This window comes from Stegodyphus dumicola, chromosome X2, assembly GCF_044657685.1.
Source record: "Stegodyphus dumicola isolate Sdum_Otavi_A_Nest chromosome X2, ASM4465768v1".
Lineage (NCBI taxonomy): Eukaryota > Metazoa > Arthropoda > Arachnida > Araneae > Eresidae > Stegodyphus > Stegodyphus dumicola.
This window is the reverse complement of record NC_140781.1, coordinates 38,881,829-38,899,305: the sequence shown is the minus strand read 5'-3', so window position 1 is coordinate 38,899,305 and position 17,477 is coordinate 38,881,829. Positions and strand designations below refer to the sequence as shown.

General features: G+C 33.6%; 1 protein-coding gene across 5 annotated transcripts in view; it reads right to left on the bottom strand.

Moving 5' to 3' along the window:
• The window catches only part of tim (timeless), a 163,480-nt gene that overhangs the window by 112,247 nt on the left and 33,756 nt on the right, over window positions 1-17,477 (bottom strand). For all 5 annotated transcript variants that reach the window (XR_004757809.2, XM_035356774.2, XM_085809428.1 and 2 more), the window contains one exon: window positions 8,724-8,782. Coding sequence is in view for 4 of the 5 variants with exons in the window: in XM_035356774.2 (XP_035212665.1) it covers window positions 8,724-8,782 (59 nt within the window). In the remaining variant the exon portion in view is untranslated. The remainder of the gene's footprint in view (window positions 1-8,723; window positions 8,783-17,477) is intronic.

The following is a 17,477-nucleotide window of genomic DNA, read 5'->3' as shown; positions in this document are numbered from 1 at the left end:
GGACCAAATCACAACTAACGAAGAAGAAGGACGTAGGCAACATAACTACGAAATACTGAGACACAGATACTAAACAGTTTTAGAGTAATAGCCCGTTAATGCCCCACCTTTTACACTCATAAAGTGAAAAGATGAATATTTAACACGCTGCATTTGAAAATGATAACTTGCTGGATGACTTTTAGCGAACATGAATGTTAAGTAAATAAAGTAATAAAAAAGTAAATAAATAAAAAATGAGTAATTGAAATCAAAAGCATTAAACTATTTTTTTTTTCATAGAAGGGATTAAATCATGGATTTTACAGAAGGTCATTATACGGAATTCAATTGAAACTCTGGCAAATTCAGATTAACTCACCCTGGATCTCTGTAGATACAGCCCTGTAAACTTTAAAAAACTCGCCCAATAAGACTGCGATCGGAGAATTCAGAAATTGATTGCCTAGTGCTGCAATCATATCCGCTATATAAAGATTTAAGGGGATTCTTGTAAGTTTTATATACCTCTGAAAAATATTCTGCATCTTTAAAAAATAGTCTCTGCTTATGGCATCTCGAAACTATGTATATTTTAAGACATTTTTTTTCTTACAAAGAATACAAAAAACAAAATATTAGCTGTATCAGATGGCAATGCCGTTTTGAAATGGTAAACGAAAAACAGTTGTAACTAAAAAATATTTGAAATCTTAATCACTTACAGAATCATCATAACGGTTCGCCATGTCGCTTAATACTTCCTTATTATATCAAAGGTAGTTCATATGCAAATGTCCGTGTGATCTGCTTTCGTTTGGTCAATATTTCGGAACGAGGGAGCTACAGAAATTGTTTTATAACTCGTAACATATTATAATCTGTCGGATGAATGTTTATTGAACATGGGATGAATGTGACAAATTTATTAGTCTAATACCCTCATCTTCTTTGATTGGGCTTTCGGCGACGTATGCAGTTTGATATAATCATGAATGGGATAACATTGCTGTTGATATCATCTGCTATTGACCATTGCGAAATATTTGATACGAACAGCTTGATCCAGACAATCAAGTTACTGACAACAGAAGACTGCAATCATAATCTGACGAAATTAAATTACTTCGAAGTAAATTATGGTTGTTGTATTCCACCAAAGACACAACAAACCTTTTGGGTGTTCTGTATTACAAAAGGCGTCTGACATCGTGAAAACTTGTTTGCATTTGATTGCTAATGTACAGAACCCATATTTCTAGTCCAAAGAACAGCTCGATGAAGAAATGGTTCTTTTCGCTGCTTACTGAGCAAGGTATTACAGCTGAAGAAAAGATGGGTCTTATTAAATACGAGGCGTATTCGGAAACTAAGTACCGTTTTCAAAAAAAAAAAAAAAAAAAAATAGTAAAACAATCTTTTTCGAATCCAATTTTATTTTTACATGAAAATACATGTCTTAAATTATTTTTCAACATAGTTTCCGCCAATGATCAAACACTTGCCATAGCGGGTGACCAGTTTTTGTATACCATCGTCAAAGAAACTTCCCGCCAGTTTCGATAACCACGACTCCACAGCATTTTTCGTGTCATCGTCAGATCCAAAGCGCTTGCCACCAAGCTCGCGCTTCATGTGCAGGAACAAGTGATAGTCGAACGGCGCCAAGTCCGGGCTGTACGGCGGGTGATCGAACTGCTCCCAATAAAACTGTCAAATTAACGATTGAGTGACACCAGCAGTATAGGGCCGAGCATTGTCATGGAGCAACACAATTCCTTTACTGAGCATTCCTCTTCGTTTGTTTTTAATGGCACGCCTTAGTTTTGTTAAAGTCTCACAATAACGTGCCGCATTAATGGTTTCACCTCTGGGAAGAAATTCAGTAAGCAAAACGCCTTTCCTATCCCAGAAGACAGTGCAGATGATTTTTTGTGATGACATTGCCACTTTGAACTTTTGTTTTTTCGGAGAATGAGTGTGTCTCCACTCCATCGATTGTTGTTTCGATTCTGGTGTGAAATGACACACCCAAGTTTCATCACCTGTCACAATTTGGTTTAAAAGGTTTTCTCCCTCATCACTGTACCACGTGAGAAATGTCAGGGCACTACCAAGTTGCTTTGTTTTGTGAACATCAGTGAGCATTTTTGGAACCCATCGGGACCACAGTTTGTGATAATTCAAGCGGTCAGACACAATTTCGAACAAAACAGTACGTGAAATTTGTGGAAATGCCTCTGAAAGAGTTGTCATTGTGAAGCGTCTGTTCTCATGAATTGCTTCATCAACTTTCCTTACCAAATCATCGGTGATAACAGAACGCCGACCACTCCGAGCCTCGGCGTGGGCATTTGTTCGATCTGCATTAAACATTCTTACCCACTTTCTCCCCATTCCATCACTTATCGCGTATTCACCGTAAACTTCTGTCACTTGACGATAAATTTCGGCCGGTTTAAAATTCCTCGCTTTCAAAAATTTAATCACGGCACGAATCTCACAGTCAGCGGGAGAACTAATTGTCTTAAACATTTTGAATGTGCACAGCAAACTGAAAACACAACATAGAGCAACCAAAATAGCGACAATTGAAAGTCAGTGAACAAGAAAGACTAGTGCGCATGCGCGGGACGCCTACCACAGCGCTGCGACGGCGCTAGAATGGAACGGTACTTAGTTTCCGAATACGTTACGTACATGACAATCCATGTGGTACCGAAACTCCATATCTAAAGACATTCCCAATCTTCTTTAAGTAATCTTGCATCGTCTAATTCAACGACATTCGGCTGAGGATCTTTTTCAACAACTAAAAGCAGTAAGTCGTTTAACAACTAAAAGCAGCAGTCGGAGATACCAGCTCAACTGGTATCTCCGAATGACAGATATATGTGAGATCAAAATTCCACAACAGGAATTTATCAAAACATCGTTGACACTTCAGGAGGATATGTAACACGCTTCCATATACAGTAAAAATGTTCCTGATGGCCGTTGCTGAGCTGCTGTTACCTTTAGAAATTCATACAGATTACTAAAAGATGTTATGTTTAGAATTTTTTTTCCAAATAAATATAATTTCGGTTAAAAAGTGAATATAATTTCATGAGATGCAAGAATAACATGTATTATAAAGTAACAGTTAAAAAGAATTCAGTTTTGTATGTAGTCCTTGGAATAATTTTGTCCGGCGCTAAAGCCTTCAGTATATCTTCGCTGAGACACGAGATCCAGAAGCTCTGAAAGATTGAACACCCTATGATATAACAGATGAAAAACCGCAAAATACCTGTTGGCATTTTCGCGCTTTTGAAACGAGAATTTTTTTCCCCTCAATGTATGCAAGAAATCACGGTATAGCTTTAACAGTTATTCAAATCATTCCCCCCCCAAAAAAAAGGGAATCTACTTATAACCTGTCAACGATTTCCAGAGATCAGCAAAAATACGCTAACAATGTGACCGCGTACTTATTCGATAAGTCTTACCATCTAATAATGTTTTCTCAGGCGTAAAGTCATGCGCTAAAACATGTGACAGAACTTTTTCGGCTGATTATATATAGGTTTCATGGAATTTTACAATACAGCGATATCCGTATTCTACATAAACCGGAGGGAGGGACGAAAAAGTGTGAAATGACGAAAACAGTTAATTAAGATAAAAGGAATACGCACAGAATATTCTCAAGCAGTCTCCTTTTTACTTCCTTGTACGAAGTAAAAAGGAAGTATTGTAATCGCGAAAAGTCTCAGGCAGCATATTTCAACGAAAATATCCATTTTAACCGCTATCGAATGCAATTTAACGATGTTTTTGCGTGATATCTGTACGTAACGACAGAATAAAATACTCTTTTCCTTCAAAAAAAATTATAAAACTGCTTTAAAATTAATTCTGAAGAGAATTTTTCGTGGCGTCTCTACGAACGTACGTTCGTGCGTACGTACGTATCTCGCATAACTCAAAACAGAGTAGCCTCAGAACGTTGAAATTTTGCATATAGGACTGCTATAACGTGTAGATGTGCACCTCGTATTTTGGTTGCAATCGGCCGCACCAAACGTATATAAATATATTTATATATATATCCACTCTATTACCCGGCTCAGTAATCTCAGTTTCTTTACTCTTATATGTTTGTAAATTGTACATTTTTTGCTTTAAAAATGATTGAATTATGTTGTTTTTATCTTCCGGTTAAGGATTTTATGCCTTTAGTAAATCTGCGTGCAATATTTTTAGAATTATCAGCAATTTTAAAGTTGTTTAATTGCCGCTAAGCCTGTTTATAATGGCGGCCATTGATGTTTACATTTGAAACAGGAGACTAGTGGATTTGTTGCCAATCTAGAGAAACTTAGCTTCGCAACAACAAAGATAACGCATTCATTTATTATTGCCAATTAAATCATGCTTAATTCTTTCTGGAATTTTTTCGAGGAAATAAGCGTTTGAGATTTACTTCGTAATTTTTAATACAGATATTTTGAGTTTTTATGTATTTTTGCCATCTCGCGAAGTGAGAACTGAATTAATTAAATGAGAAATACTCAATCGTCTGTGAAAAACTGTTTCTTTTTTGTTTTGTTTACTTAATTTCTTTTATACATAGTTCGAGCTTTATTATAGTATTTGAATAGAACATGTGGCAACGATTAGATAATTCTTTAAATGATATACATTTTGTGCATTCTGAGTTATAATATGAATAAAATGTAATACTGTTAAGTAAACCTAGCGCCAGAGTGTCGCTATGGTAAACAAAGTGAATTTCAAAGAATGCATTTATTCTATTGTGGTTTATGCGCTGCCGGCGAAGTAGGTTTAATTCAATCTAATAAGTTTAAATAAAATGCAAGAAAAAATGCGTATAATTTAATTTTCCGTACAAGGAAGTCATGTGGTTTACACATCAGATTTTTTTTAATTGCTCTTGTCGTAACAGAAATACATTTTTTTAAATTTTATTGTCAGTTTCACTTCAGACGAGTTAATTAGTCTAAAAGCTAGACACCTTTATAAAAATTAACTTTACAAGAGATGGCTGGTTTCTAAATTGATTAAGGCAAATAACACAAGAATTACCTGGTTAAAGGAAAGGACTTTTTTTTTTTTTTTTTTTTTGTTAACTTCATTTTAACTCCTCGTGATCCACAAGGTTTATACAAGTATGTTATTGTAATAACAAATTAAATAAACAAACCTACAATAGTACTACAAATGGGGAAAAAATTATAAAATACTAATCTGAAAAAAATAAAATAAAAGCATTAAAATAAAAAGAACTCAATAATGTAATTTGAGAATGAAAATCGGAAAGGCAGAAATTGTCTCTTTAGGTCGAAAAAGTTCAACTTGCTAAGGAAAACAGCTCATTATGTTACACGTAAGGAAAACTACGAAAACAATTTGCAGCATGTTCATCCATTGGGACTTATTTAGATTGATGGGCTTTTGGAGGGGGGAAGAGACAAGGCTGAATTTTTTTAATATTGAATAACACATGAACAGTTGTTTGATTTCTAAATTAACATGCACAGTTATTTCTTTCTGAGTTTTGCGATTCAGATAACATTTTCGTTTATCCGAAAACAAATTTCTTCATAAAATACTAATTTTTTTCCCCAAATTTAAAGACATTCGTTTACTTTTAAAATGGAAATAATATATAAATCAATTTTTAATATACTTTCAAAATGCCGCCTGTTAAACTTTATGCTGAGTATTAAAACTACTGATCCTTTGGTCATAATGATAATGATGGGAAATAAAGCATGTGAAAAATTAATAATTCTGTACTTAAAATAGATAAGCACCTCAAAAAAAAAGGAGGAAGAGAATAAGAGAGCAATACATCAAAAAATGAATAACCAGACAAAAAAAAAATTATAATTTTTAAAAGAAAACATTTTTCCATCGCAGTTACATCTAAATAATGGGGGGGAGAGAAAGAGGCTAGAGTTGACTGCTTTTCGGACTGACTGATTTAATTTACCTCACATACTATCCACATACTATGGAGATTAAAAAGTAAACGCACTTTGATCGGATAACAGTACTATACATTATTCTGTATTAATGATAAACTCTGGGACGAGGCCTTTAACAATTTTGTAATGTAAATAAAATTAGCCTTTTTCTTTGCTAATTTTGTTTTCGTTCCCTAATTGGCATTTTATACATTAAACTGCAAATAATAGTTAAATATTAAGCTGCAGAGTCTCTTATAGTCTACAATATTTTTGCATCATAACCCATGAGTAATGATTAACGTGTCCATGACAGTGAATGACTTCTGTCTACATTTATTGGCCAATGCCTTAGTTTGTCCGATTAACTGCTTTCTTTTTCCTTATGCTTATTTGCCAACATAATCACTTCTATAACTTGCATTTATAAAAGCATAATTTATCAATATCTATGCATTTTAATATTGTCTCTTTTGAAAGTATTTATTTCATTACAAACTTTTCATGCACAACTTTTAGTATTTTCTACTTACAAACATAATTTATTTATCTTATAATATTAGCAAATTATGCTGAGGCATTCTACACACATATCTAGGGCACACCCTATTACTTGATATGTACAATACTGACTAATTTTTGGACATCTTCTAGGTCTAACAATAGCTCCAACACTTTAACCTTACTTAACCTTAAACTATTTGCTGATGCAGCTGTTTAAAAGCAGCAATTCATTTTCGCAAAAGAATCTTAATTACACGTTTATAAGTTTTATTTTAAAAAAAGCAAGATATCTATCAAGAAACAAAACACTGTAAGCTATCGTTTTAATGTAAGAGCTGAAATGCCGTGTGTAATTTGTTAGGAAAAGTTTTATATTTTTAAATTCTCTACCGAAACTGTGATACTTACGATGCTCATCGTACATAATTGTCAACTAAATAAATAGAATGTGTGTTATGATCAATAAACCAACGTGGCACAAAACAAGGTACTTTTAATTACATAGTATTGTAAATGACAAAAAAAAAATGCGTAAAGAGCGATTTTAAACGGTTTAGTTACTTTGATTTTGTAGATGTTTTCGTAGCTTAGAAGCCACATGATCTTGAAATCACATAGCAGGAAGAAACAATAAAAACGATCTCAAATTATTGAGCAAAAACTACGAAACAGGATGTTTCATGACAATCATTTCCTGGACGATTTCATGTTTAAAGCTTAATGCATTAATATGTTCCAAAGATCCCTTAAAAAAAAGAGAGAGAGAAAAGTACTGCAGACAGAATGCAGCTAGATATTCTACAATTTTAACATAATTTATATGCTAACTGAGTTATACAATGAATATGAGTCAAAGCATCATTTTGCATTTTGTTATCACAGTCCAAAAGTTAAAAGATAATGATCTTCCAAAAATATTTATATTTTCATTTATTTAAACACCAACTACATAAGAGATGGAAATTGCTCAACTACATTTTTTATCGTGCACGAAACATCATCATGAATAAAAAATAAGATACTCATTGAAATGATAATCATATCAGAATTGTAACTTGAGAGACTATCATTCCTTTTTCAAAGAAAAGAATGAAACTGTTTTAGCTGTAAAACTCATAATATAAAATTCAAAGCCGACCAAAAATTACTGAAAACTTCAGAAATGGTGTACTGAAGATATTGTTGTAAACAGCAATTACCTCATCATTAATAAAATGTCCCATTAGCGTCCAAGCGGTAAAGTCGCTGAACACTTTACCGGGGTTCGAAATCCCGGCGAACGGATTTGCTGTATGCACGTTTTCGTAGTTTTTCTCGTGTGTAACGTGTATACGAGCTAGTTTCCCTTCGAAAGTCCCTCACAAAGGCGTCCCTTCCCTTAGGCAGATAGCCCTCTAGTGTTTTGCCATAATCAAATAAACCATACCAAATCATTAATAAAATGCAGACTCTTTCCATACTTCGCAATTTTAAACTTTATCACAGAATTAAATGACAATTTAAAAGCTTAAAAAAATACACGAGTGAATATTCCTAAAAATGGTAATGATATGAAATAAACAATGACTAATAATTTTGATTTCGTACTATAACCAAGCTAGAAGTGCATTCTTTATGTTAAAATTAAAAAAATATCTAACAGGGAAAATGTTACCAACTCTATACCTCAAAATTATACAACGCTAAAAAACTAATGAATAAAATAAGCTCAACACAATCCACCAACTAAAGAAAGAGCTGAAAGAAGCACTAAAGAAGCAGTAGGAATATACAAAAAAGAATATATAAAATACAAATATAAGAAAAACTACTTTCCTTCTTTTTACTTTTTGTTTGTTTTTGTGATTTTTTTAAAATTTACTGAATTACAGCTGTTCCGAAAAAAATATAAATCCCCCCTTTGTATTAAAATTATTCAGTATGTCCTTATTTATGCAAATGAAGCTGAATAAGTTCTACGATGATAAGAAAATTATCACAACGGTTAACAATATAAATAAATTTGGTTGCAATATTTAAGTAAAATTTTTAAGTCGTTCCTCGAAACTAAATATCATTTCGTACAGCTTGTAGTTTAAGTTTTACACATGGAAAAAACATACGAAAACTAAATAACTAAATACAGATTTAGAGTACTGCTCATGATAAATGCATGCAAGTTTATCAAAAGCAACTTTATAACAGACATAAGCTACGCAGCCTCCTGGACATACATAATAGCTTTATCAATCTAAAATTACTTTTAAGAAACTCCATAAAACTAACCTGGTTGCAGTAGAGAGAACCTTCGCATCTTTTCCATTTGTCAGAATAGGAATCAAATCCTGTAAAAAGGAATAAGTAATCACTTATAACAAAGCACACATCCATCCTGCTTTAAATACAAAAATTACGAAACAAGGACTTATTTTCTTGATCGTTTAAAGTGATAATGATCATATTTAAGAAGACAAAACAGAAATAATTAACACAGTTATAATAAACACACTTCATATATATTTAAAATGCGAGAAAACATATTAAAGTTATATGATTATTCAGTACGAAAACATAAGGGAAAAACACTTTAGCTAAACGAAGGAACAATTCTGTGACGCAATATAAATTCTGTATCAAACTGTTAAGTGTATATGTCTAATCAGTGATGAAAATTGCGCCATACATTATCATTTACCGAAACTTCCTTTGATATGCGCGATATCAATAAGTAGACAAAAAATGAAAGATTTAAATCTTATGAAATAAACGATTTCATTTCTAAGAAATAAATAAGTAGTCTATAGCATATCCTTAAAATAATATTTCTTAAAGAAGGACATACAACCCTCTTGAAGGCGTTTCTGTTACCCAAAGGAACGTTAAAAATAAGGAGGAACTCAGAAGGATTTAAGTTTTCAAGAAGAAAGTAGTAATGGCACTAATTTTATAAACATTAATCATATGATTAAACATGATTAATGCAGCAGCTTGAACATATTTTATACAAAATAACATTACGCTTTAGACATGTCCCTAATAAAAGTTTCATTCGTAGCGCCATATTAGCAGAAAAAAGTTTTAAATTCTATATATTAGTTTCTTACTAAATACATGAACTTAACTCCAAACTGCTTAAAATGGCGATTTAAGACTCCTAACTAACAAATCTTAATTGTTATATTGTAAAGCTATTGATTGTCCATCAAATTCACCATGTATTTGAATTTTACGGTTCCTATCCTAAAACTAATAGTACTTATTATATTACACTGCATTATTATCATTTTTGTATGACTGAATTTAAATGTAATTATTATTAAAAATAAAGTAATGTTACAAATTATTTGTACTGGTACCGCTTTACACAAGAATAATAAAAGTTATATGAGATGATAATTTTAGTGTAATTGCATTAATAAATTTAATTACATCGTATTATATTTTATATATATATATATATGTGTGTGTGTGTGTGTGTGTGTGTGTGTGTGTAAGAAAAATAAAGAATCTTATTAAATTAACAATGTAAATTTCCCTCCTCTTTCTAAAAATAGTAACCTCTTTCTGCACTACGTCATTTCGGGACTATTCTATGTCATATGAGTCTTACATAATTCTGATGACGTAAACGCAACTAACACTCTTAACAGCCAATAATAATTTTACAGCAATATTAACCATCCAATCAGAATGCTTTGAAAACCAAAACTAACTCAGTCTGACTTGAGATTTCATTGTGAACATTACACACTTGCTTTCCACGCTTTGCCCTAGCTACACTGCTGTCTGTCTGATCTGCTTTCTTGCTACAAAATTATCAAAAATGTAAGCCTTTTGGAACAGGCACATTTATTGTGCCGACTTGTGTGTAGCCGCAACATGTGCCGAAAATAACACTGAAGATTTAATATGCATTCCCCTCCGATTTAATAGTCATTATAATGGATCAACACTTCTACGCAATCCAAATTCCTGCTCGTCATTACTTCTAAGTTTGTTTCTGCTCCTGAGTTTGAATATATTACATATACATATATAATATATATATATATATATATATATATATATATATATATATATAACACATATGCGCACATGCAGAATGGGTAAGAACATTTCCAAAAGGAAAGTTCAAATAAGAGAACTATGACCCAAAGAAATTGAAGAAACATTGCTCTAGATAAAAAAAATTTTTAGCTGAATTACTCTCGACCCTCTACTATGAGGTTCGAACATCTTGCTGAAAGGGTTGATTATGAATCAGCTAACTTGGTTCTTAGTAAAATTAATATTGTTCTAAACATTTCTCTTAGTCTTCTACTCTTATAGGGTTGCGACCGAATTCCACAACATTTACCGGTTATTCCAGATCGAGCACCTGAAGTTCGCGGCATTGAAAGTCTTTTTTGCGATTGCAGATAATCAACGAAAATGGAACGCTAAGCAGGAAAGATGAAGATGAATGCCCTTTTTGCGTAGCAAACCTATTATTGTTATAACCTGTTGCTGAAAAGTGACATTCGCGCAACTCCTTTTGTTCTCCACGGGGGAAAAAATGCTAGCAAGAGACACTTTTGTGCTTCACTCTTTACTACGCATACTTCTATTTCATGCTAATCCACAACAAACAGAAATCATAATGCTTATTATTAATGGTACAACTTAATAATAAGCATTATGATATGCTTATTATTAATGGTACAATGCTTATTATTAATGGCGTTCAATAACAAAGTGCTACAGACAGCGAAATTTCGTAATGTGAACAAAATGTATCAAAGGAGAGTAGGTAAGAAGAAAAGTTTCATTCTCTTTCCCAACTACGATTCCGAAGACTACGGTTTTAAGTGAAGGTGATCATCTTGAAGAGGTGAAATAGTACCTATATTTATGTTCCCAGAAATATTGGTCTCTTTCAGAGGTGATCACCTTACAGACGTGGTCGCCACTATAGGGTTTACAGTATTTTGAATGCAATGACTAATGAGTACAATAATGCATATATGTTCCAGTAAATTTTCTAAGCTCATATGAGGTAGAGAAAGCAATGCCATCATGCTGTAATAAATAAATAATTTGTAACTTGATGGATGTCATAAAAATACATAATTAATTAAAGAAAAGTTTATTGGAAAAAGAACACAAGACCAGTAAACAGACTCTTCTCAATTTACGCATCGTTAATCATTTCGCAACTGTATTTAATAATGTTTCAAGTTTGTACAAATGAAAACATACAAGGGGGATCGTTATCTATCGTTATCGCCTATCTTTCGCGATTATTTCCTATTTCTTTCAAAATATAATATCTCAAAGCATATAATGGACAGGTCACCCAGACCACAGGACTGTGATGCTGATAACGGATCAGCGAGTTATCATAAAACGATTTAACTGATGTAATGATCTCTTGTTTGGGTTGGTTGGTTTATTTGATTGTGGTAACGCACTCGAGAGCTATCTGCCTAAGGGAAGGGATGCATTCTTGAAGGACTTTAACGAAAACCACGAAAATGCCCATGCAGCCATCCCGTTCGCCGGGATTCGAACCTCGGATCGAACTACCAGAGTTCAGCGACTTTACCACTCGACCGCTGGTTTGGCGATCACTTGTGTGGGTTCGATCCTTATTCCGCTTCCCTCTCAAAATTTCAGCTCAGAATTACTACGTCGATATATTTTATTTCGAATTATTTCACATATCACAGGAACACTTTCATGAACACTAATTAAAATATCGCGACTAAAAGTTATAATAAATTTCGCTTATAAGAGTCATAAAAGGTTAAAAATTTCTTAAGACCTACCGCTAATACTTAAGAGGATGTTTAAAGGGGCTATGTGAACAGGTGTGAAAGCTAGCTAGTCCTTCGTAATGTTCCTTTTAACGTTTTCGAATGTTAAATAAGTATTACTCGAAAGTGTTATTGCCTAAAATCTTACGGAATTAGCCTAGTCCCTCTAGTCCACTGACGGCAGAACACTGATAGAAACGTCCCTAGCAAAGTCTTTCTACGCGTTTTGGACCGTAAGGTTACGTTACGCTATGATACAATGGATTTAGCCTCCGCTCACATTGGCAAGTGTTACTACTGCGCTTAACATACAGCGTTAAATTCATTTTTCAGGCGAATTGTGCAAAAACACTTCTCAGAGTTTTGCAGTTCCATAAAACGTAAAATTTTTAATTTTATTTTTTGAATGTAATCAATATGAAACCACTTTACAAACTAAAACTTTGAAAAATGAGGGTCTTAAAAAACTAAAAATGGCTAAAATATATGGACTGGTTTGTGTTGAGCTGCCATCTACTATAAATAAAGAAGGTTCAGAGTAACCTATAAATCCTTTCTCATTCAATTTTTCTGTGCGTACAGAAAGAAATTTTTAGGTGTGTCCAGACCGGACACACTGTGCCGCAAAGTGTTAATAGATGCCTCAGTGAAGAACGTTTTAGGGGAAACCGACTCGCACATGAGGAAAATCAAGACACTCCTATACCTCTAGCTCATTCGACAGGATTTAAACCTCGGTCGAACTACCAGTGCTTTGCAATTTTACTGTTTCGCTGTTTGAAGGCCCCGGTAGCAGAATTCATTAGTGCACATTGGTATCGCATTTGAAAAAGGGGATCTAGTATGGACCAGTGGGCTTACAGGAGCACTTTCTGTTGTATCACTGACTTTGCCGCAGTTAGGGCAAGAAGGTTGAATTTTTTTGTAGTCCAGTTTCCTCTATAAAATAATTAATTAATAGTTACACATCATGGATTTCTTGTGAAGATTTCCAATGTCAAATACATGTAATTATGATATGATAATTTTATTATCAGGTAGAAAGAATCTGAAAGGAATATAAATACATGCCTGCAAAACAAATGCGAAATATAATGTAAACAATAGCTTCCAAATACCCAATGTCACAAGTGCAGCAGAAAGCTATTTACTTGAAACCTCCGACGGTTGTGATACCCTGCGGTTATGCATGGAGAAAATCCTGAAGACTGCTGCTATGTAGCTAACCCATTCACCAAGATATGAGGAAAATCATGAGCTATTAGTTACGAGTTCAAGTTATTAATACTCACCGCGTTCGTCCGCTCGACTATGTTGTTTCTAATGTCACTTGTCTTACTTAGCAGAACAAGCGCACGAATTTTATCGTGGCAAAGACTACAAGACTGCGTCTGTTATTGGCATGAGCTTTAAGCACCATATAGGAGACAGTACGATTCTGTCTAGTTCCGCCCGAGTTTTGAAGGAGAGCACATCGGGGCGGCTGATCCGAGGATCTGCCACCCCTCTTACCCTACCACCAAACATCTCAAGACGATTTTTGGCTCGCCATGTATTTTGAATGCCCTCATGCCACACATACATTATACATTTATAAACATTCATGACTTTTCGTGGATTCGAACCCGGGTTCTTTGGTACAACAGTGAGTGTAACATAGGCGCACGCGCGCATCCTGAAATTTACCTAGTATTGCATTTGCAAGCTATAGTAACACTATCTACACTAGCAATATAAAATCAATAATTATGTGTCTCTATGCTATTATGATAATAAAAGAGGTATGTAGCTTAATTGCCTACGCAACTTAACTGTATATGTTACTATGTATTTTAAATAGGCCTCGTTTTCCAATCTATTTCTTTTTAACTTTGAATTTCAATAAATGCCTTCGCGACTACTGGCCTAACCCGAGACAGGGTTGGACTATTTACAGTTGACAGCATCTGCCAAAGTGACATTACCTTGTTAAACCTTTCTTGAAAATGTTTAGTAGTCACTCCTGGTGGAGTTTCAGTCACTAACAACTATCTCGTCTGGACGGCCCACTCGGCTGTAAGGCACGCTCATCAACTTAAGGAGATGATTGTCTTCGCAGAGAACTTTCTAAAGAAAATAGGCTCCTGATCACCTTCCAGGTTTAATTTATTATATTAATTTTGAGATGTACCTCATTTCCTATTTCAGACAAGCGTCTCACTCGTCCCACCATTGGCATGGCTCCGATATGCCTTTTTAAATACCAGTGGCCAAAGGCAGGGATCACGTGAATGCCTAGCTCATCCAACATACAAAATACTCCGAAAGTTTCCTTTTATGAGATGATTAATAAGGCAGTGTGTGTGTGTGTGATTATGGCAAAGCCTCGAGGGCTATCTGCCTAAGAGGAGGGATGCCTTCGTGGAGGACTTTCTAAGGGAAACTGACTCGTATATACGTTACACATGGGGAAAACCACGAAAACGCCTATGCAGCCAGCCCGTTCGCGGGATTCGAACCTCGGACCGAACTACCAGTGTTCAGCGACTTTACCGCTCGGCCGCTGGTGGGCGATTAATAAGGCAGAGCAATATTAATATTCGAATTGCATTAAGTTGCATTAGGAAAAAGCATTCTAAAGGAGCAAAAGACAATCTTAATATTTTAAAATACAGAATTTATTACGATGCTATTTTCCAGTTTTCAGCGTTAATAAATAAGCTTTCTTACCCTTCTTCCCCTACTTTTTATTCAGGACTTAGAAGAGAAGGGCTAGCTCATAGAGCGTTTCCCCCTGAAGCAGAAAGTGAGAAGTGATGACGTAGTCATGATGACACTGAGCGCGCAGATGCAATTCATAGCTTGGAAATTAGCGTTTTTGAACCAGCGTTTAAAATGAGCTGTGTGTGAAAGATAGCTATAATTTGGAAGAAACAGTGTTACTGCTTTATGCATTTTAGACTGAACCATTAAAAAAATTAATAATACTTACTCAATTTTAAAATAATTGATAAAATGTGCTACTCTTTTAACATAAAGTTCCGTGGGTTTTTTTTATTTTTATTTGCAGGTTTTTTTATTTAATGCACGTTTATTTCTTATCATTTCTTTATCTGCATGTTAACTGAGAGAATATTTATACTGCTTCTAAGATAACTATAATATTAGCAGCTGTTTAAATTTACTCAAAAAACAATTTTACATTGACATAGTTTTAAACATATATGACATATATGGCAAAATTTCTGCTAACCTACATTTGATATTTTGCCTAGTTGTAAATTTTACATTTTTATAATTCTCTTCCGATTCAATATAATAATAGATATTTTTAAATAATTTTGTAATTTATACTTATATCTATATTACAATTAAATAAATGTATGCAAGATTGTTACCTTAATTTTGACAAAATAGCTTTACTCAGAGTACCTAATACAATTATTTAATTTTTAAAAAGCGTGAGTAAAGGAAGCAGTTCTTTTTATGCCAATTACTTTGATGTTTTACACTATTATATTTTATCTAGAATGCTAATCTAGCACAAAATCTAATCAATAGTTAGTTACAAAAGATACAATAAGAATAACTTTAACAAGTACTTAACAAAATTAATTTGTTAAATACTTGTTATTCTTGTTGGTACTATTTTGGTACTATTCATAATACCGAAGATATTATCGATTAACTCATAGAAGTCAGATGTTTTTTGATTTCCTGTGGGGTGGAGTATACCTTTTGCGGTACTTTTTGAAAATAATGTTTTCTCTGGAGCGACCTTTTGTCTCTCGTTTCCCTTGACCATAAAATAATTCGGTTTTAGTTTGTGACACAATTTGATTTCTTCTCAATCTCTATTTAAAACCTCTTTAATAATATCAAAATTTAAAACAGTTCCATCTTCTAAAACAAATCCTTTATCTAAAACGTGGTTTCTCAGTAATTTGAGGCAGAGCGCGAAATGAGACCTCTGGTTAAAACAAACTGCACATTTTGAAAAGAACCGAGAACTTGGTCCAGTTTAGAGTCATAGAAGAATTTTCAATCTATATGCATTTCGTCGAAACTGAGAACGCATATTTTTTCTACAGAATACAAATATTCGCCTCTTTCCTTCTTTAGAGTAAGAACATCACTTTGAATTCTCGGACTACACTAAAATTTAGCGCACCATTTCTTTAATTTGCTAATACTAGGTAAAGATATTCCAATATTTTCTTAATTTTTTTTCTTTCCAAAAATCATAGCTTTAAGATGACAGAGCTCTTATGACAATGCAACGTGAAATGTCTTCACTAGTCCACCTGATTTTTTCCTTCTTTTTCAGTAATACATTAATCTGCGTCTTTGTAAAAATAGACTTTAGACATTTTTCCTAATTCGGAGGATTTGTGCTTCCCCTCCCCCAAAATTTCGCTATTTTGAGATTTTAATTTCTGATACCAATTTCTGTCTAGATGTCCTCCACCTTCTTTGCCGCTGAACAAACATTCTAAAATTTTTCTTTTCTCTATTTTTCAATACTTTAATACAATTTTCTAAGGATATTATTTTGTTCTTCAAATTATCAATGCATTTTTGTTTATCCTTAAACTTAGGGTATTCAAGAATATCTACATTTTCATTTGTGAGTTTTATTTCAAAATCATTAAAGTTTGATTTATTATTGTCATTATAATTTACTTTCGGCACAGCATTCCACTTCAACAGTTTCTTTTTGTGGCTATCCAAACAAGCGATTTTTCATATCATCTTCATAAACACTGCATAGAAAATGTTCGCTGCAGATTTTTCCGCTCTTCACATTAATATAATCTTGTCTTTGACATTTGTGTATCCATTCTTTCGTCAAAAGCAAAATCTCATTTGGATCCTTTGGTCCCATGAAGTAAAATATCTCATCCTTTCATACTTTTGTGAGTGCTACAGCACGTTACTACAGCGCAAAAAGCCATATTACGTAAACGATACTTTACAATATAGAATTTAAAATAAAAACTGATTAAAATTACATATATATAAATTATTTTAAATATATACATTATTAGAAAACAGATATATATATGATTAAAATTAATTTGGGATATGTAACCTCTAGAAAATCGTCTCGCAGCTGAATGAAACTACAGTTTTAAACGCGGGAAATCAGAACAGGTGGCATCACAGTGACGTCAGATTGCTGCCTGTCAAGTCCCCCCATTAGGCTCGCGTCGGCGAGGAGTCGAACAAAGAAATGAGCTAGCCCTTTCTATTTATCCCTGCTTTT